This window comes from Mesoplodon densirostris, chromosome 13 (genome assembly GCF_025265405.1).
Source record: "Mesoplodon densirostris isolate mMesDen1 chromosome 13, mMesDen1 primary haplotype, whole genome shotgun sequence".
Taxonomy (NCBI): Eukaryota; Metazoa; Chordata; class Mammalia; order Artiodactyla; family Ziphiidae; genus Mesoplodon; species Mesoplodon densirostris.
The window spans coordinates 8,648,279-8,671,790 of record NC_082673.1 but is presented as its reverse complement, the minus strand read 5'-3'; the positions used below and the strand labels follow the sequence as shown (position 1 = coordinate 8,671,790).

The 23,512-nt window shown below is 41.0% G+C and overlaps 1 protein-coding gene across 4 annotated transcripts in view; it reads left to right on the top strand.

The window, feature by feature from the left end:
* The window catches only part of ASPH (aspartate beta-hydroxylase), a 229,628-nt gene that overhangs the window by 94,175 nt on the left and 111,941 nt on the right, over positions 1–23,512 (top strand). For all 4 annotated transcript variants that reach the window (XM_060116094.1, XM_060116093.1, XM_060116095.1 and 1 more), the window contains 2 exons: positions 1,427–1,471; positions 12,884–12,925. In XM_060116094.1, coding sequence (XP_059972077.1) covers positions 1,427–1,471; positions 12,884–12,925 — 87 coding nt within the window. The remainder of the gene's footprint in view (positions 1–1,426; positions 1,472–12,883; positions 12,926–23,512) is intronic.

The window sequence follows — 23,512 nt, the reverse complement described above, 5'->3', positions numbered from 1 at the left end:
AATAATGCCTCTCTTAGTATAACATCAGGGATGAAGATAACAACGGATGTGGTAATACTTTATGATGCATACAAGTTTTTCAAATATACCTAAAATGACAAAAGTAAAAGAAATTCTGAGAAAAATATTGGTCAAGTTGGTAAAGTGCTAACATGTCTCTAGATTATTAAGAACCAAATAAATAGGCAAAGCATTAACAAGCCAGTCACAACACAGAAAGCTAGTAAACATTCATGGCTCTGCCACTAGAAGAAGGAACTCTTCCAGAAGCTTAACAGGGATCAGGGAGAATATGTGTGATATTCTTCTGTTTCCTTTTTACTTTTATCTAAAATATTTCCAACTGTTTTGAGCATGTATCATTCTTAAAAGTAGAAGCAAAGTAATGCAAGAAGAAAAATGATTAAAATAGCTGCATAACTATTTTGAGTTTTAGAAAATGCTAATAAAAATTCCTCCATTTGACCAAAGGCTGTTAAAAATCTTGAGCAGGGCCTCCCTGGTGGCGCAAGTGGTTGAGAGTCCGCCTGCCGATGCAGGGGATACGGGTTCGTGCCCCGGTCTGGGAGGATCCCATATGCCGCGGAGCGGCTGGGCCCGTGAGCCATGGCCGCTGAGCCTGCGCGTCCGGAGCCTGCGCGTCCGGAGCCTGTGCTCCGCAACGGGGGAGGCCACAACAGTGAGAGGCCCGCATACCGCAAAAAAAAAAAAAAAAAAAATCTTGAGCAAAGGGAAAGCAGATACAATCTTACGTCTCGATTACGGTAATGTTACAGGGGTTGTTAGGGATGAAGATGTAAACATGTGATGTAATTTTATAGAGTGAATCAGGTCAATATATCATATCACTGTTGAGTGGTGAGGCTTACAGTTTCCTTAGTTGTAAGTAGGTTGAAGTAGCCAAGGAAAAAGACTAGATGTTAACATTCATATCCACATTTCTGGCTAGTTTTAGAATATGTTACCTTGAGTATTATTTTTCAAAAACAACTTTATTAAAGATAGTGATATATTTTTAAGATTCTGTTTCAATTTAACTTTTTGTGCCATTAACAAGAAACAAGGTGCTTTAAATGTCTTTCCTCAGCTTCCGTATCAAGTCTGATGCAAAATTGTGGTGAAAACTTGGGTTTTAGTTCATATCTCCTTTGCCAGACTGAGTTTTGAGGTCAGTCAGTTAGGCAGATAATGTTTTAAAGCCTGTAGTTTGGGACAGTTGAGAGATATACAACATTTTACGAAGTTATAGCTAATTTTTCTTTGTTGGGATGGTGGAAAAACCTAATGTTTTATGATAATTGCAATTGAACACCGAAAAAGTCTGTAAAAATGATCACTGTAACTTAAAGATCAGTGGTCTGTATTTTAAATACTGGTCAGCAATCTGTAATGCAGTGTTTTATGATTTATGATTTATTTATTTTAGAGATGCACGTGCCCCCTGCAGAGAAACAGCGAGAAGTACCACCAGGTATGGCATTTTGTCAGATGTATTGCTTTTTCCTTTTTTGTTTAATTTAAAAGATGCTGCTGATAACTAGATGGAATAATTCTGTGAAGAGTAGAATTCTCGAGAGAGGAGGATTAATTATACCTAAATTTAAAAAGAAAATGTTCTGTGTTTTCATCAGTTGAGCCAAAGTAATGGGAAATAGACGTCAGACTGAGTCTAGTACATATTTGTTGAGCTAGAATTTGAGGAGTATTCATGATCAAAGTACTGTATGATTGTTGCCATTATAGATGGTGATAGTAGTGGAAGTTAGGTAGGCTTTTTCTTTTTTGATTCACAGGCTATTTGATGGAGGATGTGGAATCAGACTTGCCTTCGGATAAAAGTTTAATAGTGTTTAAATTAGTGACATTAGTCCTCCTCCTCCCCCGTCTTCCCCGAGAGCACCCTTGTGCCCTGCGTGACCCGGGCAGTGCTTCCTGCCAGCCCACTGTGTTACCCCTGTCCCTCTGCTTCCCTCTGCTTTTCCCTCCCTTCCCCCGTATGTCCCTTTCATCATCAGTGAGTTTAAACTCATCATCAATGAGTTCAACCAAGGCCTGTGCTTTCAAATGCGTTTTAGAGATGACATTAACCATACCTGCAGTCAGAAATTAACATAGAAACCTCTCGCTTTCAAAGTGGGAAAAAAATGTTTCATTAGGAGAGGATTTTCCAACACCTCTTTCCCAAATGTATTTCTTCTTGTTTCTCTGTTTTATTTCCATTTGTTTTCTTTCTGTGTCATTTATTGGTTCAATTTTTACTCACATTTTTCACATTATGCTTAATGTGAATTCTGTAGCAATGATGTACATTCATTCGTATTACTGATTTTGGTGGAAATAATTGTGCCTTCCAAAATTTATTGAAATACTAAATTTCAAGAGGAAAAAAACCTTTTATAATCAGAGTGTTTTTAGTTACACCACAGCTCATATTTGCTTATTTAACAGTTGGGATGTTTTAGATTTTGATAGTTGTTGTATGTTGTGCATTTAAAATATATACGAATACTAAAGGAACTGCATTGTTGGTATTGTGATATGAATGAGAAAAGAAATCCATGGAGAAATTGATCTTTTACAAGATGACTACTGGGCATATGTGTATATTTTGTGTTTAGGAGAGATGCACAGAGCAAGGAAGGTTGATGTTTCTGTCCTGCTTTTGTAATTTCCTCTTCGTTGTTGAGCAGTGCTTCACAGAGTGCCTTGTTTCTAACCTGAGGATTCAGGGCAGGTTACTGGATTTGCATCTTGATTACTATCCATTCCTCTAAAGAAAATCGTTTTATAAGTATTCCTAAAAGTAACGAGTTTCTACAACACTGACTTTTTTCTAGTTAAAGTTGATATTTTTTAATATTTACCTGACTTGAATGAAGGTATGATACGTAATATTTTCTGACCAAAAGGTTCTGTGCTTCTACTTTGGTGTTTTTAAATGAAGCCCAAGAATTTCCTTGGAACATAAATACAAAATACTAAGTGGCTGGGGGGCTGGAATAAGGTGCTTTTTTTGGATGAGATGTTTAACAGCTGAAGTAAGTGAAAATGAAGATTTGATTCATATGCATACTTCCTGACACATAATGAGCTCCCAGTAAATGGTGGCCGTGGCTCTCATTGTTTAGCAATTAATTAGCCTGATCTCTGAGGTGGATCAAGAGAAGCTAAATTCTGAAAGACCTGATCAAGGAGTTGTAACCTGTCAGTTGTAATGCATTTTTCTTACATTCTGGTGTCATAAAAATTTGAGTGATGCACCCCATGGCTGTAGTTTGACCTTTACCAAAGAGGATATGAGGCGGAGAGTCAGCAATAATTATTTGTAATGATTGCACTGGGTTTGCTTATTTCCTATTCTCTTCTTAGTCTTACTTTATATTACATTTTTTAAATTATTCAATCTTACAAAATAATATTCATAAATCAGTCTATTTTGTACAATAAGGTGACTGCTTTTGCAACAGTGTTGAATTATGTGATGCAGGAACTGAGGAAACAATCATGGGACCCATTTCCTCACTACCTTTCAATCTTTAAAATTCCTTATTCAGTGGAAAACGCAAACTGAGGCCCTCTGCAAAATGCTGGATATCGTTTTTTCCTGGCCCTCAGAATCTAACTGATGATTACTTTGTCTTCCCCGATCTTTCTATGACTAGGTTATACAATCTTAATATTGCGTATTAAAGTTTATAATAACATACTTATCGCTGCGATAATCCCATGGGGTGGGAGTTGTCTTAATTGACTATTGTATCCAGCCACCTACCAGGAGACAGAGAGTGCTAACTTTTCTTAAGCATTATGTATGTCATGCTATTCTAGACACACACATGAATTAACTCCCTTAGTAAATATTTCCAGTAGCCCAAGAGGTAGACATGCTGTTATCTCCATTTTATAGATGAGAAAACTGAGGCACAGCAAGGCAGAGGAACCTGTCTGACGTCTCAGAGCCGACAAGTGGGGGAGCTGAGTTCGATTCTTGCATTTTGGCTCCAGAATTCACACACTCAGCTTCTGTGCTCTAGAGGATTTCACATAAATGAAGGCCTAAAAGCTGATGCGTTTTGAGAGCCGTTTTGATGTGATAAAAGCAGAGATATTGTATTCTTTGGCATCTTTTTCTTAACATGCATTAGCACTTCACTTACGACTCAGAAATGTTGAAGATTAATTATGATTCATTGTGGAAGTTAGTTGTCCAATAATTTAAACTTTGCCATCTTTTGTTTATATTTATAAATTTATAAGTGCTTTGCTGGCATACTTTTGGCAAGGATGTAAAAAGTCAATCCTAAGAACTGATCATTCTAATATCAATTAGAAGTCAATCACTTTCAATCTGTGTTTTTTTAAAAAATTCATTTTGGAATCTCTGCTCCTTTAGTGGGTTTTCACCTTTGTCCTCAAAGTCATATTTTTGCTTGAAATCATACAGCATATTTCTAGCAATATGACAGCATAAACATACATAGCACAAATTGAATGGCTTATGAAGGAATCGCTTAGGAAATTAAATTTCCTGCCGAACAATACTTTAAGGCCATTTGACTAGCTGGTTCCTTTAACAATTTTTCTGTCATGGCATGCCAGAAAAAAAACTTAACAGTTATGTCTTGTGATGATAATCATGCTATTTGAAACGAAGATATGTGAGCCTCTGTGTTTTTGGGTAGGTCTCCTTGCTCTTGTCTCTCTGCCAATGGAGATACCATTTGTAACTCATCTCACGTTTGAATGTTCTAGCAGTGGTGATGGTTTCACTCCGTTGCATCTGTCCAGAGCTGTCACCCATGACTCCCCTGTCACCCAGCATTTTCTAACACTGACCCATAAGACGCACAACCAGCTTTTTAGGCTGTCAGCACTAGAGGTCTTAGCTTACGCATATCATTGTTACTGATTTGATCATTCATCTGTTCAAGAAATACATATCAAGCAACTCCTATGGTACAGGCTCTGCCCCGGACAGTGAAGACACACAGTGAACAATACAGTCCCTGTCTTGTAGCGGTTCACAGACCTGTGGGTGTACAGCTGGGGACAGCAACCAATACGGCGCCATTAACTTCTCAGGGTGGTACACGGGGCAGCACCCAGAGGAGGGGGAACTAACCCGACTTCGGGGCCCGGAGTGCAAGCGTGGGGCAGGGCCTCCCACGTGTGGTCGTGCTGGAGCGGAGCCTTGAGGAGCCGCTGGAAGTGAGGGAGCTGGCACGTCGGGGGTGGGCACGGCAAGTGCTTGCAGCACAAAGACCAAGGTGGTGTGCCAGGTACAGGTGTTAAGAAGACAGTGTGGATGGGCAGGCGGCGCTTCTCGGAGGATCCCGTAAACGATGTTTGCGAATTTGAACGTGGGCCTGAAAGTGCAGGGAAGCAGCAGAAAAATTCCAAGCCTAGGAGTCCTGAGATCAGATCCAGATTTGAACAGAGGAGGTCCTGTGAGGAGGTGGAGACCAGTCAGGGGGCAGATGTGTTCATCTAAGCAGAGGTGGGGGGACCTGGAACTGGGGGCAGGGATGCAGAGCAGGGATGCAGAGTGGGGATGGATTTCACAGACCTTGGAGGTGGAGGTAATTTGGTGGGAGGGGCTGGTTGAGGGGGAAGAGTCGAGCTTGATTCCTGTGCTTCTGGCTTGAATGGATAATGATGGAACCTTAATGGGGATACAGAAGGCGGGAGGAACAGAGGGTAGCAGAGACCACTGGCCTGAATTTGGAGATGCTGGGTTTGCAACTTGGTGGACTGCTTCTGAGTGGAGACTTTTTTTTTTTTTGCGGTATGTGGGCCTCGCGCTGTTGTGGCCTCTCCCGTTGCGGAGCACAGGCTCTGGACGCGCAGGCTCAACGGCCATGACTCACGGGCCCAGCCGCTCCGTGGCATGTGGGATCTTCCCGGACCGGGGCACGAACCCGTGTCCCCTGCATCGGCAGGCAGACTCTCAACCACTGCGCCACCAGGGAAGCCCTGGAGACTTATTCTTATATGTAGGGGCATAATTTGAGTCATTCAAAATTGTAACTGAGCTTTTACGTTATTTGCCTTGTTATCAGTACTCATACTTTGAATACGTTCCCATGGTCTCCAGGATTTTTGATTGCACAGGTTACAGAAATGCTTATTCCTCACAGTCCAGCTAATGGTTAAATTCTGAGAGGACCTGAGGTCAAACCCATCTTTTAAAACTCTTTCTGTTGAGGTGTAATTTACACACAGGGCGGTGCTCACGTGTTGAGGGTACAGTTTGATGGACTTGTACGTGTGATACATTCTTGTACCCACTACACAGAGTTCTTCCAGCCCCTGGAGGTCTCTCCCTCTCCCCTCCCCCAGTAACGCGCCCACAAATGATAACTACTGTTCTGACCTGTGTCATCATAGATCGATCTGCCCGTCTTTGAATTTGATTGAATAGAACCGCAAGTAAACACACACATATACATATATACACTTTTTTTGTGACTGGTTTCTGTTGCTCATCATTATGACTGAGTTTCATCCACTTTGATATTTATAGTTATTGGTTTTATCACTGCTATTTACTGTAATATTCCATTTAAAAATTCCATTCTATGTTTATGGCTGCAGGGGCTGTTTCTAGTTTGGGGCTGTTATGAAGAAAGCGGCTGTGAATATTCTTATACATGTCTTTTGGCAGACAAACATTCATTTCTGTTGGATGTACCAAAGTATACATATAATTTCCAGTTACTTCTCATTAGCACCAAATAAGTCTGCTTACCTAAAAATTTCTGGTTACACACACACACACGTATGCACACATGTAGACAGATACATAGGGAAGGAAGGAAGAGAGGGAGGGAGGGAGGAAGGAAGGAAGGATCACAATCCAGCTTTAGAAATTATATCAAACTTTGACTGGGCCTTTATGTGCACCAACTCCTTTTTTACTCTAATTGTAACATAGATCCAATGCTGTGGTAGTAAAATAAATCAGACACTAGAGTTCGGAATAAGAAAATATTTGTTGAAAGTTGGACAGGAATGAATTTTACTTCTTTTAAAATACTGTATACTTTTTTTTACCAACCACTTATACCTTCAATAACATTAAAATTGATATAAGGTTATTAAAGTCATATATTTTAACTGCAACTTACAGTATCCTGTTGCCCCTTGAAAATCCTTCCTATATTTGTGTTTCAAATGCCATCCTAGATTTTCCCCCCCCTACTGCATTTCTTTTTAATACAGTGAAAACATTGATGGGAGAAATTTAATGCTTGTATTTCTCAAAAGAATGACATTTTTAAATTCAGTTGTAATTCTCAGATGCTCTAGAGAACCTCTAATTTTCATTAGCTTTGCAACGAAAGTAGTAAGAACTACTTTCATAGTAGTAGGTCCCCCAGGGACTACTCTAGGTAGTGAATCATTCTGTTACCCTGTTGCTGTTAAAAACAACAACAATACAAAAAAAAAAAAAGCATTTACTTCTGTTGGTGGGTTTTTTAAAAGTAGAGTAAAAATGAAGCAGTTTCACAGTCTATGTCTAGTTGGTCCTTTAATTTAGATTTCCCCTTATTTTTGCAGATACTTAAAGCTTCAGAAAGGCTGCCCCTACCACCACAGGAGGACCAGTTTACCCATACGCTGCAAAAGATGGCTGGGATAGATCTTGTGAAGTAATTTCTGAGCAGACCAAGATCTTTGGGAATGAACACTAAAGATGTTTTGAATGAACCATGGTCCACTGGCATTTTAGTGTATTTTTTTTTAGAAACAAAAAATCACATGTGATGTTACATTCCTGCATGTCCTTTTCTGATAGCCTTAGTGGATCCATTGGATTTCTTTTCTTTTTCCTTTTGTGACACAGCTTTTAGTCTTACCTGCATTTATGTGTTTTTCAGACAATAGTTAATAATCGTATTGATGATGTAGCAGCAGTTGTCATGGCAGGGTTTTAATCTCTCTTATCCGTAATTAACACTATGTTGGGCTGACTTGTATACACTGTGTGAAACATGAATTAAAACCACTAAGAGTGTCTTAAAGACACCGATGGGGTCATTATTAGCTGTGAAGATTTGCGTTGTATATATCTGCAGCAATACCTTTATAAAAAATTGCTATATTAGCTTCAAGTATTCAGGGTAAAACTCAACATTTAAGATTCCTGTAGCTTTTAGCTTGTTAATTAGAAAAAAATTTAATTTCAATAAAAGTTTAAATTATCATGGTTAATTTATTTTTCAAAATAAGGGGGGAAAATTATTGTTAGGACGCAGGGGAAAGGAATGGCCTGTTATATCATGCAAAAATGCTTTTCCGCACCTCGGAGTGATTGTAGAATAGCTGTAGTCCCGTGAGTATTGGTTTAAATTTTACAAAGTCTCTTATCAATTACTGGTGCATAACGTAAAGGTTGTTCTGCCTTTGACTGGTTAAGTAACGCCCGTACAACGCTGAAGCCTGCTCCGTGTATAAAAGTCCACAGGGCCTCTGGCTGGGTGATGTAGGGTGTGTGAAAAGTGCTCACAAGCCAGAGGCCCGCTGCTGTTTGACAATGTTTGAGCCTTTTCCTTTCCACGCTGAAGCATTTCTTCTATTTTTAGTGTGAGTAATTTGTGGCTCAGAAATAGCTGCTGTGATGAAAATACTCATTTGTTAGAAAAAAAAGGTAGCTACACCCTCATTTTGAAAGGACCCTGAGCTATAAAAAAAAAAAAAAAAACTCTAAGAAGTGGTTTCATTTATGTGTCCGGGGAGCTCTTGATCATGTTCACGTTGTTTTAAGATAAAGTGACATTTTTTTCTGCGTTTAGGGTTAAAATCAAAGGGATTTTATATTTTTATCATTAGAGGTCATTGGTACAATGTAGTAAGTTATGCTGAACCGTAGTGTAGTGAAACCCAAAGTCATATGTTAGTAAAGAAGCAATAATTTTCTAAAGCTGTGATCTGGGTAATACAGAGTTGCTACTCAGAATCTCATAAAGGTCTTACTCCGTATTCTGAATTATAGAATACTACTTTTTATAAAGCCATATTTTTTTAGGGAAACTTAGGAGTGACATAGAACAGATAAATGCGTAGAATAAATTTTGCTGGATTTTTGTATATAATCATCTCTAGAACTCTGGACATTGAGGATTTTGAGGATTCATTATGCTGTGGTCAACTTCAAATAACTTTCTAATTCCAAATATCTCAATGAATGAACCTTGTCTTTACAGATATATGCCAAGCTGGGCAACATCAATGGATTTTCTAAAAATAATGTAATCATCTTCTGTTGAATGTTATTTGAGTGCAATAAAATGCAGAATTCTTCTCTACATTGTCATTATTTTGAAGTATATTATTTTTTGTTTTGTTACATGACAAAATTCGTTCATTTTATACTTACTAGTATTTTAGAATATTACAGCATTTTTGATGACTAAAAGCACAAAGGTGTACCTTCAACCTCTTTCTTAACCTATTTCTAGTAGGTAATGTTTATTTATTTTGTTTAACATTTACTATTATGCTACATTTTGGGGAGCAGAATGAAAATGAAATAGCCCCTGCATCCATCCTGTGTAGGGTTTTTTTTGTTTTTTTTGTTTTTTGTGGTACGCGGGCCTCTCACTGTTGTGGCCTCTCCCGTTGTGGAGCACAGGCTCCGGACGCGCAGGCTCAGCGGCCATGGCTCACGGGCCCAGCCGCTCCGCGGCATGTGGGATCTTCCCAGACCGGGGCACGAACCCGCGTCCCCTGCATCGGCAGGCGGACTCTCAACCACTGCACCACCAGGGAAGCCCTAGAGTTCCCTTTTATGTATGGACTGCCCACTGTTGGAATATACAGAGCATGACTAACGTAGTATTGTTGTGGAGTGTGGCCTTCTGAATCGGTCTTAATTGTTCTGCAACCCCTGGCAAGATTCCTTACCCTCTCTTAAGCCAGTTGCCTGATCTACAGAATTAAAATTACCTTTCAGAGCTGATCGAGTTAAATGGGATCATCTGCATTGTTTAGAACAATGCCTGGCAGACAGTTAAATTTTAATAAATCCTTTTCCTTTTTGGCGCATCGAGGGCCATTTGAGGTCTCGCAGGGAAGCCTATGTAGAAAGAGTAAAGTAAAGCAAAGTCACACTTTATTCTACTGCAGAATTCTATTCTACTAGCAGAATGCTAGTGAGGTAAGCTGGATCTCTTAGAAAACTTTACCTAAGCTAAATTTAAGCACTGAAAACCCGAGAAGCTAAAATTCCCTGCTCTGTGTGTTTTCCACACCCAAACACGAGTCTCAGATCTCAGCATGCTGATGTGAGGTAGGGCAGAAGGGGACCCAGCCGAGAGCTTTCGCCCCGGGGCCGGAATGGTTGGGCTAGGCCTTCTTAGGGCAGCCTCTCTCCCGCCCTGGGTATTGCATTGCAGGAGATACAAACACGGCGGCCCTGATTCCTGGGAGCGTACCTGGCCAGGGTCCTCCCACACCTATTTAAAAGGTGACCAGTTCAATCCACTCCTCCTTCCTTGGTTTTCCCCCAGGGGCAGGAAGATTTGTGGAGAGCCCTAAACTTTTCTTCATGACCAGCACCTACCCGTCTTCTCTAGTCAACTTAGAATCTTGCATTTTATGCTTGATTTTTAAAATTACACTAACCATGTGTCAGGTAACAGATTACTGGGAGGTGTGGAGACTCCCAGCCCTCCTGCAGGCATTGCTGGTACCGCAGAGAGAGAGCTCCTTGGAGATGGAGATTTTTGATGCTCTTCTTCTATCCTGTATCCCTGATGCCTATAAGAGTGCAGCTTACTAACTGATGTACTGCCTGTACTGATAAGGAGGGTGTATTAATAAGATCAGAAATTCTAGAAAGTTCAGTAGTGATCTAGAAGTCTTTTTATTTTATATCCTCATACCTCCTGCAGCACTGGCTAGTGTGTGTACAGCCATCGTTATAAAACCCACTCTTTGCAAAAGTCAAGACCTGCACTTCTCTTTCCCTTCGTTTCCCTTGCAACAAAAGTAGAGGCTGGCAAAGGAGAAAGAACATATGCTCTGGGCTGGTGTGCACCGCTGACCTTGATGACTTGGGCCTCTACTTTCTCAGCTTCCGCTTCCTCCTCTGCACGAAGAAGGAGATAAGACCTTCTGCAGAGGGTGTCGGGAGACAAGAGACGTGCCTTGTGCTTGGCACCGAGCTGGCACACTTTAGTCAGTTTGCTTCCTCTCGCCTGGGGTCTCAAAGGAGAAAGACACTTGATGGATAAAAATCCCCCTTGCATCAGGAGCCTGCCTCAGATTTACTTCTCGCCTCCAAAAAAATGAAATGGTTTATATGAATGAATGTGGGAAACTGGGGATGAAAAAATCCAATGATCATGACTGCAACCCTGAACACACCCTGCACGGCACCTGCACCCTCTCACATCTACTCTGGGGAAAGGATGGAATCTATGACATTTAAAAAATTAAACTATTTATTTTTGGCTGTGTTGGGTCTTCATTAGTGCACGTGGGCTTTCTCTAGTTGCGGCGAGCAGGGGCTGCTCTTCGTTGTAGTGCGTGGGCTTCTCATTGCGGTGGCTTCTCTTGTGGAGCATGGACTCTAGGCATGCGGGCTTCAGTAGTTGTGGCACGTGGGCTCAGTAGTTGTGGCTCATGGGCTCTAGAGCGCAGCCTCAGTAGTTGTGGTGCACGGGCTTCGCTGCTCCGCGACATGTGGGATCTTCCCAGACCAGGGCTTGAACCCGTGTTCCCTGCATTGGCAGGTGGATTCTTAACCACTGAGCCACCAGGGAAGTCCCTGGAATCTATGATTTTTTTTAATCAATCTCCCAAACTCTGCCCCATCCCCACTGGAACTCACGCATACACATCATTCCTAGGAATTCTCAAAGACTAGATAAGTACCTACTGGGACAGAAATTAACTGGTCTACCTTGAAAATTAACTAGATCCTAATCTGTACTAAACAAAAGGCCAGATAGGAGGTTATAAATGCAGAAATGAGCTTGTTTACACAGTCAGGTCATGTGCTGTAGCTCCCTGTCTGTGGTGAATGTTCTTTGGCCTGTCCAGGTTCTTGGTGGGTTTCGCTGTGCTCGGCAGCCCCATCCTTTGGTGGAGAGACACTAACTGTGATTAACTTAGTGACAGGCTGATACAGCCTCTCCTCAGCAGGTGAGCTATAGCACACCTGCGCTCAGTGTGGGCATCCCCAGTGGGTCACCTGTGGATGTATGAAGTCCTTGAGGAGTGAGGCTGGTGTTCCCGGTAGGGTGGCATGCTGCATTCCTTTAAAGCACACAGTGCCTGTTATAAAGTAGTATATGGCTTTAGGAGACAATAAAAATATTGGACAGGCCTTGAGGAGGGCTTCTCCTGACCCAGTTTGCACCCACAGGGGCACTTACTGTTGGTGGAGGTGACCCCCCCCTCCACCGCCAGGAACATAGACCAGGAACATTCAGCCTGGTGTCCAATACCTACTTACTGCTCGGCAACTTTTATAAGTTATTCAGATGCTTAATATTTTATAACAAATTGCATGTGTAAAGAATTCAGGATTTAGGAAAATTGAATTGTTTGCCCAGAAATATTTTTCTTTTTTTTAAAATTGAAGTGTAATTAATTTGTTAGTTTCAGGTATACAACAAAGTGCTTCAGTCATATATATATATATAATTTTTCAGATTCTTTTCATTGTAGGTTATTACAACATATTGAATATAATTCCCTGTGCTGTACAGTAGGTTCTTGTTGTTTATCTGTTTTATATACAGGAGTGTGTATCTCTTAATCCCAGAAATATTGTTCTTAAACGATATTTATTTGAATTCATTTAAAGATAGTCCTGTAATTTGAGATATTGAATCATGACTCTCACAGTACTTATTTTGCTTTGTCTTTTCAGAAACAAATAAGAAAACAGATGATCCAGAAAAAAAAGAAAAAGGTGAGATTATCAAATCAAAAACGTTTCAAATATACATAGGGAAAAGCTATTGTATCAATACTATCCATGAATAACATGATTTTATTTTATATCACTAGTTAAATTGCTAGTGAGTTGATTATTTCAATGATTTTATCAACAGACATTAATATTCTACATAAACATTAAAAGCTAAGGCTCTGGGGCTTCCCTGGTGGCGCAGTGGTTGAGAGTCCGCCTGCCGATGCAGGGGACACGGGTTCGTGCCCCGGTCTGGGAGGATCCCACATGCCGCGGAGCGGCTGGGCCCGTGAGCCATGGCCGCTGAGCCTGCGCGTCCGGAGCCTGTGCTCCGCAATGGGAGGGGCCACGGCAGTGAGAGGCCCGCGTACCGCAAAAAAAAAAAAAAAAAAAAAAAAGCTAAGGCTCTGGAGAGAGGTTGGCTTCTAATCCTGGTTTTGTCATTCACTGTACATGCATCTTGAGAATTACTCAGCCTCTGTGCCAGTTTCCTCTTCTGTGTTATGGGAATAATAATAATAGTACCAACTTCCAGGAACTGTTTCCACAATAGTAATTAAATGAAAATATATGTGAAGTTCTTAAAGCAGTGTCTAGCGCAGGGAAAGCACTTAGAAATGTTAATTATTATTGTCACCTTTGTTGACACCTGTGCTAAGTAGAGAGATCCAAAGATTATTAGAACGTGTTCTTTTTTCAAGGAACTCTGAATTGTTGGAAAGAAAGGCATGCAAACAGTTACATCCATATAGAAAACGTCATCTCTGCCTTCTGAGAACTTGTTACAGAGGCATTCTAATAAATTTAAGAATGGTGTAGAATTTTAATTCAACTCTCACAAAGGTCGTTAGAATGAGGAGCTATTAAATTTGTAGTTAAATTTATAAATATTTTATGGATGATCATAGAATAGTGTTTATACTTTTAGAGTCAGTTGAATGATAAAATCGTCAATGATTAAACATTATTGGAGTTTCAGGAATGGCTTTAATTTGTAGTGATAAAAGCAGTGTTTACACTTAAAAGATACAGTTCGAGTGAGGTCCAAGATCTTACTCAGTATGTAAATACTACTTGAGTATATGGAGTTACTGGCCTGTGTCCATTATTTTATAGCCCTTAGGCTGGGAACCAAGCATTTAGCTCATGCATTTTTTTTTTTCTGACTGGTTGTTTTTAATTTTATATTAAAGTGATATACAGGTCTAATTTTTAAAGTGTGACTTATAAAGAAAAACAATATTCTTCTACCCTACTACTCCCTATCCATGAGTCCCATCCCAACATTTTTAGCTGTTTCTTCTAGTACTTCCGTACGCATTTCTTTTTTTTTAATTGAAATACAGTTGATTTACAATGTTGTGTTAATTTCTGCTGTACAGCAAAGTGATTCAGTTATACATTTATATATATTGTTTTTTAAAATATTCTTTTCCATTATGGTTTATTATAGGATATTGAATATAGTTCTCTGTGCTCTACAGTAGGACTTTGTTGTTTATTCATTCCATATATAATAGCTTAAATCTCCTAACCCCAACCTACCAATTCATCCCTCCCCCAACCCCCTTTCCCTTGGCAACCACAAGTCTGTTCTTTATGTCCTTGAGTCTGTTTCTGTTTCATAGATAGGTTCATTTGTGTCATATTTTAGATTCCACATTTAAGTGCTATCATATGGTATTGGTCTTTCTCTTTGTGACTTCACTTAGTATGATAATCTCTAGTTGCATCCATGTTGCTGCAAATGGCATTATTTCATTCTTTTGTATGGCTGAGTAGCATTCCATTGTATATATGTACTACTCCATTGTACATATCTACTACATCTTTATCCATATATCTGTCAATGGACATTTAGGTTGTTTACACCTACGCATTTCTAAATAACTTCTGAATTCCGCCATTTTCTCCTCCATATTGGAAACTGTTGGCTGGCTTTTATATATAGATGACTGGGATTTCACCTGATCATCTGCTCACACAAGCTCTATATGCTGCCTTACCTCCCCCATCTTCCACTATACTCATGACTTACTCTGTTGGGTAGTGATGAGTACTAAGGAGAAAAGACAAAGCAGAGAGGAGGGTATCAGCAGCTTTGGATAGAACTGATCACTTCCTGTCCTCCGGAACACTTCCTTCCCTTAGCCTGCAAGATGCCACAGTCTTCTGACTTTCCTCCTGTCTCTACTGTTTGCTTTTTCCCAGCCTCTTTGGGTGGTTGCTCCTTTTCACCCTGACCATTAAGCATTGGAGGCTCCAGGATCAGTCCTCAGAGTGTTTCTCCATCTACACACACTCCCTTGATGAGCCCATCAAATCTCATGGCTTTAAATATGTCTTTACGCCAAAGACTACTGTTTTAACTGCAGGCTGGGTCTCTTCCCTGAACTGTAGACAGGTATGTCCAGCTGTCTACCTGATGGCTACCTGGTGCCCGCAGCTGGGTATCAAATAATCGCAACAAACTTAAAAAGTATAAAACGGAACTCCTGACCTTCCCCTGAAAACACACTCCTCCTACAAATCTTCTCTTTCCTACCTCCCTGTCATTCCATCAGCAAACCCTCTCCTCTCTTCCGAATGGATCCCGAATCCAGCTACTTCCTGCCACCTTTCCCCGTCTACCACCTGGGTCCCAGCTGCCACCATCTCTTGCCTGATTATTTCACTTGCCTCCTAACTGGCCTTGCTTTGTCTCTATAATCTTTCTCAATTCAGTAGCCACAGTGGCCATTTTCAAACCTTAGTCATATCATGTTGCTCACATGCCTCCAGCCTCTTCACACCTTCCGCAGGGTAAAACCGAAGTCCTTTCCAGTGGTTTACAGGCCTCACACATCAGGTTCTCACTCTCAGAAGGTCTCTGAGGAGGTTAATGATGTGCTCAAGGCCGCTGTGGGAAGACTTGGCTAAGAGCACTCCAAGCAGAGAACAGTCTGTGCAAAGGTCCTGAGGCGGGAGTGAAGGCCTGAGAAGCTGGAGCACCCCTAACAAGCTGAGAGTGTGTGCAGGGCAGTTGGAGAGAAAGTCAGGGGCCAGACCATGGCAAGAGTCAGGATTGGTTTCTTCATGCAGTGGGACACCATGCCCAGCCCATGCAAGTGCCCATGCAGAGCAGAGCCTTTCCACTTCACACTCTGACTGGTTTGCTTCCAGGAGGCTCACTCCAGCACCTTCTTGCAGAAATAGAGACGGGAGGGTGGGTTGTGGAGGTCACTTATTGCCAACATAAACAGGGACAAACCCTGCTCCAGATGCCATGCACAGCGTTCCTGTGACCTCAGGCTGCTCACTCTGCAGGGCTCCGTTTCCTCCCTGGGGCTGTGTGTCCCTCTGCACTGCCCGGTTCCCTCTGGTACCCTTTGTACAGCTTTACCCTCCCGGGGTTCTGAGCCTAAAGCGATCTTTCCAGTGGCCTGGGAGGTGGGCTCCCTTGGCTATTTCTTCATGGAACCTGTGGAGAGAATCCACAGCAGCTTCACCTGACTGGCTTCTCACTCTCCATCATGTAGAACTTATATTAATACCTATATCAGTACCAACCGAGGGATGTTGGCAACTGAAGTCTTTTATTGATTGTGACATCCAGGAAGAGTCTTAGGATTAAAAGACATAATGAATCAATGTTACCCCAGATTCACTGAAAATCCTATTTGAGCAAATTGTCAGCTTTGGGAATTCCATCATTTTTTACTCAGATAGATTCATACAGTGCTGTTAACTGGGAGGGCAGAGGGAAGGGGAAATATTCCATTTCTAGCATATGTGGTGAAAAAATTGAATGTTTTAATAGCCAGACATTAATTTCATAATAATAGAAATGGAGATTTTTTAAAATGGTACTTGTAAATTTGTCTCAGGATGAACCATTAGGTTGTCTAATTTTCTACTGTGTTATCTCCCTCAAGTTCTTTATCAAAGAACCACGGATGAGAGGGGGAAGATATTATTTTTACTTAGACTTAATAATTATATGATCCTTTTCTTTTAGAGAATCAGGTTTAGTATATTTTGATAGAGTCATAGGTTTGGAATAGGGCTAATTCCAAAACAGGCCCTCTTTGGAGATGCCAGCTTCTTAAATTGAATCAGTTTATTTACATCTGTTTTAGCTAAAATTGCTATATCAGTTTCTCCCCACTGGATGTCATCTTTTCCCACACATTCCATATTCCACAGCCACAGAATGGAACTGTGAGTAACAAAGTAATGCAACACAAAAATGGCTTATGAAATGTCCAGTTCAAACAGTTATTTTTATTCATCCATTTATTCAGAACATATTGAGTACCTGCTATGTGCCAGGCCCTGTTTTAGGCACTGGGGCTAAAACATTCAATAAAAACAAAGTCCCAGTTCTCGTGGTACTTATAACTTATATTTTAGTGTATGTGTATGTGTATGTAGGGAAGTATATAATTTTAAAAAAATAGAATATAATATGCAGTGATAAGTATGAAAAGGAATATAAAACAGGAAAAGAGTACAGAGAATGACAGTGGGCTGGGGTGTTGCTCTGTTGATAGGCCTCTTGGACAGTGACATTTGGAGATGCAAGATGCAAGGGCATGAGCTCTGCAGCCGCCTGGGAGAAGTGAGTTCCAAGGGTGGAATATGAATATGAAAAACATGTTCATAGTCCCTCGGGGATGTGTGCTTAGCTCGTGTGAGGATTAGTGGGGAGGCCAGTGTGGCACGTGAGGAATATGAAGGGAGAGAGAGAGGAGGGGTGAGATCAGAGGGTTTATAGGGTCCAAATCACATAAAGCTTTGAAGAAGGGCTTTGAATATGATCTCAAGTGAGATGGGAAACCATTGGGAGATTCTGAGAAGAAGGTTGATATGATCTGCTTTATGTTTCAAAAGGCTCATTCTGGATGTAGGGATGCAAAATTGGAAGCAGGGAGGCCACTTAGAAGATGCTTGCAGTGGTCCGGGCATGAGATGGTGACACCTGGGATTAGGATGTGGGGTAGATGTGGTGAGCAGTGGTTAGATTCTGCATATATTCCCATGTGAGGTCTATAGGATTTGCTAATGGTTAGGATATGTGGTATGAGAGAAAGGAGTCAAAAGTGACTTCTTAAAAAGCTGTGCGTTAACAAATTCATTGAATGTTAAAAGTATGCAGTGTGTTACTGATTTAGTACATGTCAAATGTCAGTTATTAGAACAGGATTTGTGAGCCTTTAAAGAAATTTGAGGAGCAACAGAATATACCCATGCCTGCAAAAAGGGAATGTGCTTTTGCATGTGTTTGTATGTCTGTGTGTATGTGTGTGTGTGTGTGTGTGTGTGTGTGTTAGATAAAATTGCTTCTAGATCAGGGTCTTTTCCAGAAATTCTCCTTTGATTTAGACTAATATTTAATGTCCCACTACATTATTCATTACAATTAAGGATTTGCTTACTACTATATTTTGTGAACGTCTTTAAGAAGGCATTTAAAGATTTCCTGGTTACTCTTTGTGTTCTTTTAAAAGTAATAGTGTCTCAACAAAACACCAGATAGCACTAGAAAACAAGTCACATTTACACTAACAAATGACATTTTTTATGCAACTTAGAGAAAAGAAAAGGCTGGGATGGCTATATTACTGCCCTTAAATCAGTTTAATGCAACCAGTACCTCATATGGATATTTCTGAGTTTTCTGTGATCATAAGGAAAATAGAGAGCCAACAAGGGCAATAATCAAGCCTAATTAAGAAGTTTTCATGTTTTTAAAATATCAATATGTCTATCTCTATGGAGTTTTTCCTGGGATTCTTACAACTGTATATAACATATTTGAGCAAAAATGGAGAACATTGCCCTGAGGATTAAAAACTAGACTCCTTACAGCAGCACCTAAAGCATCTCGGGATCTGGCTCCTGTTTATGTCTTTCCTCTGTTCAAAATGCGCTTCCTTGACTCCCCATTTCACAGGCACAAACTCCTGTTCCTCAGAACTGAGCTTAGCCATGACCTCTGCCAGGAAGCCTTCCCTGACTACACCCCCATCTCCTACCCCAGGCTAGAAGATGTACTTCTCTCTGTTCCCAAGAAACGGGACATGTATTTCAGATTTTTGACATGTATTTTGAGTTTTCCCCTTAATTTTTAGACACACACACAAAAAACTTCTTAAGGGTGGGAACCATGACCTCCTCCACCTTTGTATTAGTCAAGGTTCTCCAGAGAAAGAGAACCAATAGTGTGAGTGTGAGTGTGTGTGTGTGTGTGTGTGTGTGTGTGTGTGTGTTTAGAAAGAAACACAGACACAGAGAGATGTAATTTAGGGAACTGGCTCATGACATTGTACAGGCAGCAAGTCTAAAATCTGCAGGGCAGGCAGGCAGGCAAACTGGAGACCCAGAAGAGAGTTGATGTTATAGCTCAAGGCCAAAGACATTCTGGAGGCAGAATTCCCTCTTTCTTGGGGGTGGGAGGGGTGTCAGTCTTTTTCTTTGGGTCTCCAACTGATTGGATGAGGCCCACTGACATTATGGAGAAAAATCTGCTTTACTCAAAGTCGACTGATTGAAATGTTAGTCTCATCTAAAAAGTATCTTCTCATCTAAAAAAATACCTTCACAGCAACATCCAGATAAGTTTGACCAAATATCTGGGTACCATAGCCTGGTTAATTTGATGCATAAAATTAACCATTACATCTCTCCAGTGGCAATTAACCATTACATAGTAGGAGCTGAATAAAACAGTTGTAGGGCTTCCCTGGTGGCGCAGTGGTTGAGAGTCCGCCTGCTGATGCAGGGGACGTGGGTTCGTGTCCCGGTCCGGGAGGATCCCACATGCCGCAGAGCGGCTGGGCCCGTGAGCCATGGCCGCTGGGCCTGTGCGTCTGGAGCCTGTGCTCCGCAACGGGAGAGGCCACGGCAGTGAGAGGCCCACATACAGCAAAAAAAAAAAAAAAAAACAGTTGTAGTATGAAAAAAATGTGGTTAATTCCATTTCCTTTGATTGCCTCTTCATCTGATGGTGATAATATGAGATGCAATTACCCTACATGGTGGGAAGGGAGAATTATAAACAGAATATCCAAGTATGAATGAACTTTGTGTCTACAATGTACTATATCTCAAGTTATTTTCACATAGTTTCTCATGTAATCCTTATCAAAAAGATCTTGTGAATTAAGCATTTTTTAGCCATTATTTCAAGTATTTTTTTTTCTTCTTTCTCTCTTCACTACTTCTGGTGTTCCAATTAGTTACATGTTGGACTGCATGATACTGTCCAACAGGTTTTGAACCTTCCTTCATTTTTTCCTATGTGCTGCATAATTTCTATTGCTTTTATCTTTAAGTTCAGTGATTCTTTCTTTTGCCATTTCAAATCTGCTGTTGAGCCCATCTAGTTAAAATTTCATTCCAGCTACTGTTCTTTTCAGCTCTAGATTTCCAATTGCTTCTTTTTTATAGTTTCCATTTCACTGTCAAGATTTTGTATCTGTTCACTCATTAATACCTTGTTTTTCTGTAATTCTTTGTATTCATTTATAATCACTGATTTGAAGTGTTTTTCTAAGAAACCTGATATTTGGGCACACTCAAAGGCAGTTGCTATTGACTGCTTTTTTGTATCCTGATTATGAGTCAGAAGAGTCCTTTTCCTTTGCATGTCTAGTAATTTTTGGTCAAAAGCTGGACTGTGTATGTTATATGTTGTAGCCACTCTGGAATTTGTTTTGCTTTTTCTGGGAGTTGTTGGTGTCTAGTACACAGTCAATTTGCTTGGGCTCAAACGGAAAAAATCTGTCTCCCCTGCAGTAGGAAGCAGTTACTGCCTCTGCTCAGGGTTTTTGGCTTCTAACTGCTGTTTTTAAATCTAGCCCTCTGGTGGGTGGCGGTCGAGGTGCCCTGTGCCTGCATAATTTACTGGTCTGCTGAAGATTTGGGCAGGATTCATACTCCGATTTCGGGGCTTGCTTCTGAGAGTTCCCTTTGCATGCGGGATTCCCCGTCTAAGTTTCCGGTTGCTTTGCCAGCGCTACCTTCTGCGCAAGTTATATCTCAAGCCAGGAGGACATCTATTTTTTGCTACTCAAACTGTGTGTGTATTGAGAAATGTATTCAGGCGAGACACAGCAAACTTACAGACTTCACCAGAAGCAGTTATGATTTTTGTTTTTTGTTTTTTGCGGTACACGGGCCTTTCACTGTTGTGGCCTCTCCCGTTGCGGAGCACAGGCTCCGGACACACAGGCTTAGCAGCCATGGTTCACGGGCCCAGCTGCCCTGCGGCATGTGGGATCTTCCCGGACCGGGGCACGAACTCGCGTCCCCTGCATCGACAGGCGGACTCTCAACCATTGCGCCACCAGGGAAGCCCGGCAGTTATGTTTTTTGAAGATCGATTTCTGCCGTAGTTTGCCACTGTGAAGACTCCCAGTGATTCTTGCCTCCTAGCATTCATGAGTCTCGGTAGTCCTCTCTTCACTGAATAGGGCGAATCTGTGTGACCCAGAGGGTATTGCAGAAATGACAGAGTGTGACTTCCAGGGCTAGGTCGTAACAGACATTGCAGCTTCTACCTTGCTTTCCTTTGGATACTTGCTCTGGGGGAAACCAGTTGCCGTGTTATGAGAATACACAAGCAGCCCTTTAGGCAGGTCTGTGGAGTGAGGAACTTGTGTAAGATAATAAATGTTTATGGTGGTTGTCAGCTGCTAAGTTTGGGGGTAGTGTGCTTTGCAGTCATGTATAACGAATGCATCCTCTTCGAGTTTCTGCTTGCTTTTTCACCAGCCTCCCTGGGGTTACCCATGAAGATGGAAAGATAACCATCAGCCAGGGATTTGGGCAGAGTTTACTCTCAGGATCTCAGTCCTTCTGTGGCTCTCCTGCTTCCAACATTTCTCCTTTAAATTTCTATCTGCTCTGTCGCTCTGAATGCCGCCATCCACGCCCCTCAGTGAGGAAGGACATTGCCCGTGCAAGACAACCACAAACTCTCTTACCCAATGTAGAAACCATCTTTCAAGAATAAACTCTTCTATTTTTAAGTTTCTCCCTGTCTTTAGTCATGTTCTAGTGCCTTCAAATCATTGTTTTAATGTGTCAGCGATATTTCATTGATTTAATGAGTGAAATATAGAATACGAACACTCTGAATATGGAAGAAGCTGGATATCTCCAACCCATTCTGGATTCCCTTACTGTGAACTGCCTCTTCGTATTTTAGTTAAAAAAATTTTTCTTGTTGATTTTCAGTGGTTTCATTTGTATTACTGATATTAACCCCTTGTTGGATTTTGTATTACCAAAATATTTTCCCAATTGGTTTTTAATCTATTAACTTCGTGTACAGTGCCTTACAGGTACATAATGGTTGGGATAAATGAGTGTATGAATGAATACGTGAGAGAATGGTGTTCTCTGGTCTGCTTTGGTACTTTGAACAGGTCTAACAATATCACTGTGCTTTCATATACTTTGCCATTATAAAATAATAAAGTATGTACAAAAACATTGGACAGCCTTGATTCAAATGACTTTGTTTTTGGGATCTTGGGATGAGTGAGGCAAAGAATAAATTCTTCCAGCAAAGAATTTATTCATGATCTTATTGAGATAAGAACTGTAGTTTCTGACACCTGTCATCAAGCTTCAAATATTTGGTCTCTTAGGGTCCTTTTCATTGATGTACATGGGCTTGACCAAGTCATCACTGCCTTGAACTCAGTTCCTGCACCGTCAGTGTATGTAGGTCTTCTGTCTTTTAGCTGTCAATTGGAGGTGCTTTGGTTCATTGTCTTTAGCAGTCCCTAAAACACTGTAAGTTTTTCATTATTGGTACCACAACCCATTTAGATGTAGCATAGGTTGGTGGTTCAGTTCAGGCCACACCACTATGGCTTCAGAATTTTCCCTTAACGTAGAAGAGCAATGTAGCAATAACACACTTAAGCCAACTCAGGGCAAAGCTTTGAAAAAACAATCTCCCTCCCACCCTTGCAGCTGTGAAAAGACTTTATGAGATAACTGCTGTTAGAGATTTATTATAGTCATTACATTCAACAGCTACAGTAGTGGTAGTGGTGCCTAAAATATACCAGCAGTTATTGTCTGATTACTTCTCCAGATAAGTTAATTATAGGAGATTTCTGACTCTTATACAAGTCTGATTTAGAGAGAAGTTTAATTACAGCAATTTTAGTGATTTCAATAAGCTCAGCATATATTACCAGTCTCAGCAAGTGAAGTAGAGGTTTTTAGCTGTGTTGAAATACACATTTGCTTTGTTTTTATTTTTCATTTCATGATTTTTAACTGTATTGTAGTACAAGTGATAATTCAGGCACCTGTTTCCACCAGAGTGGATCTTCAGTCAGATACACCACAGGACAATAATAGCAAATTCTTTGTTATCTTTTTTTTTTTTTTTTTTTTGGCGGTACGCGGGCCTCTCACTGTTGTGGCCTCTCCCGTTGCGGAGCACAGGCTCCGGACGTGCAGGCTCAGCGGCCATGGCTCATGGGCCCAGCCGCTCCGCGGCATGTGGGATCTTCCTGGACCGGGGCACGAACCCGTGTCCCCTGCATCGGCAGGCGGACTCTCAACCACTGCGCCACCAGG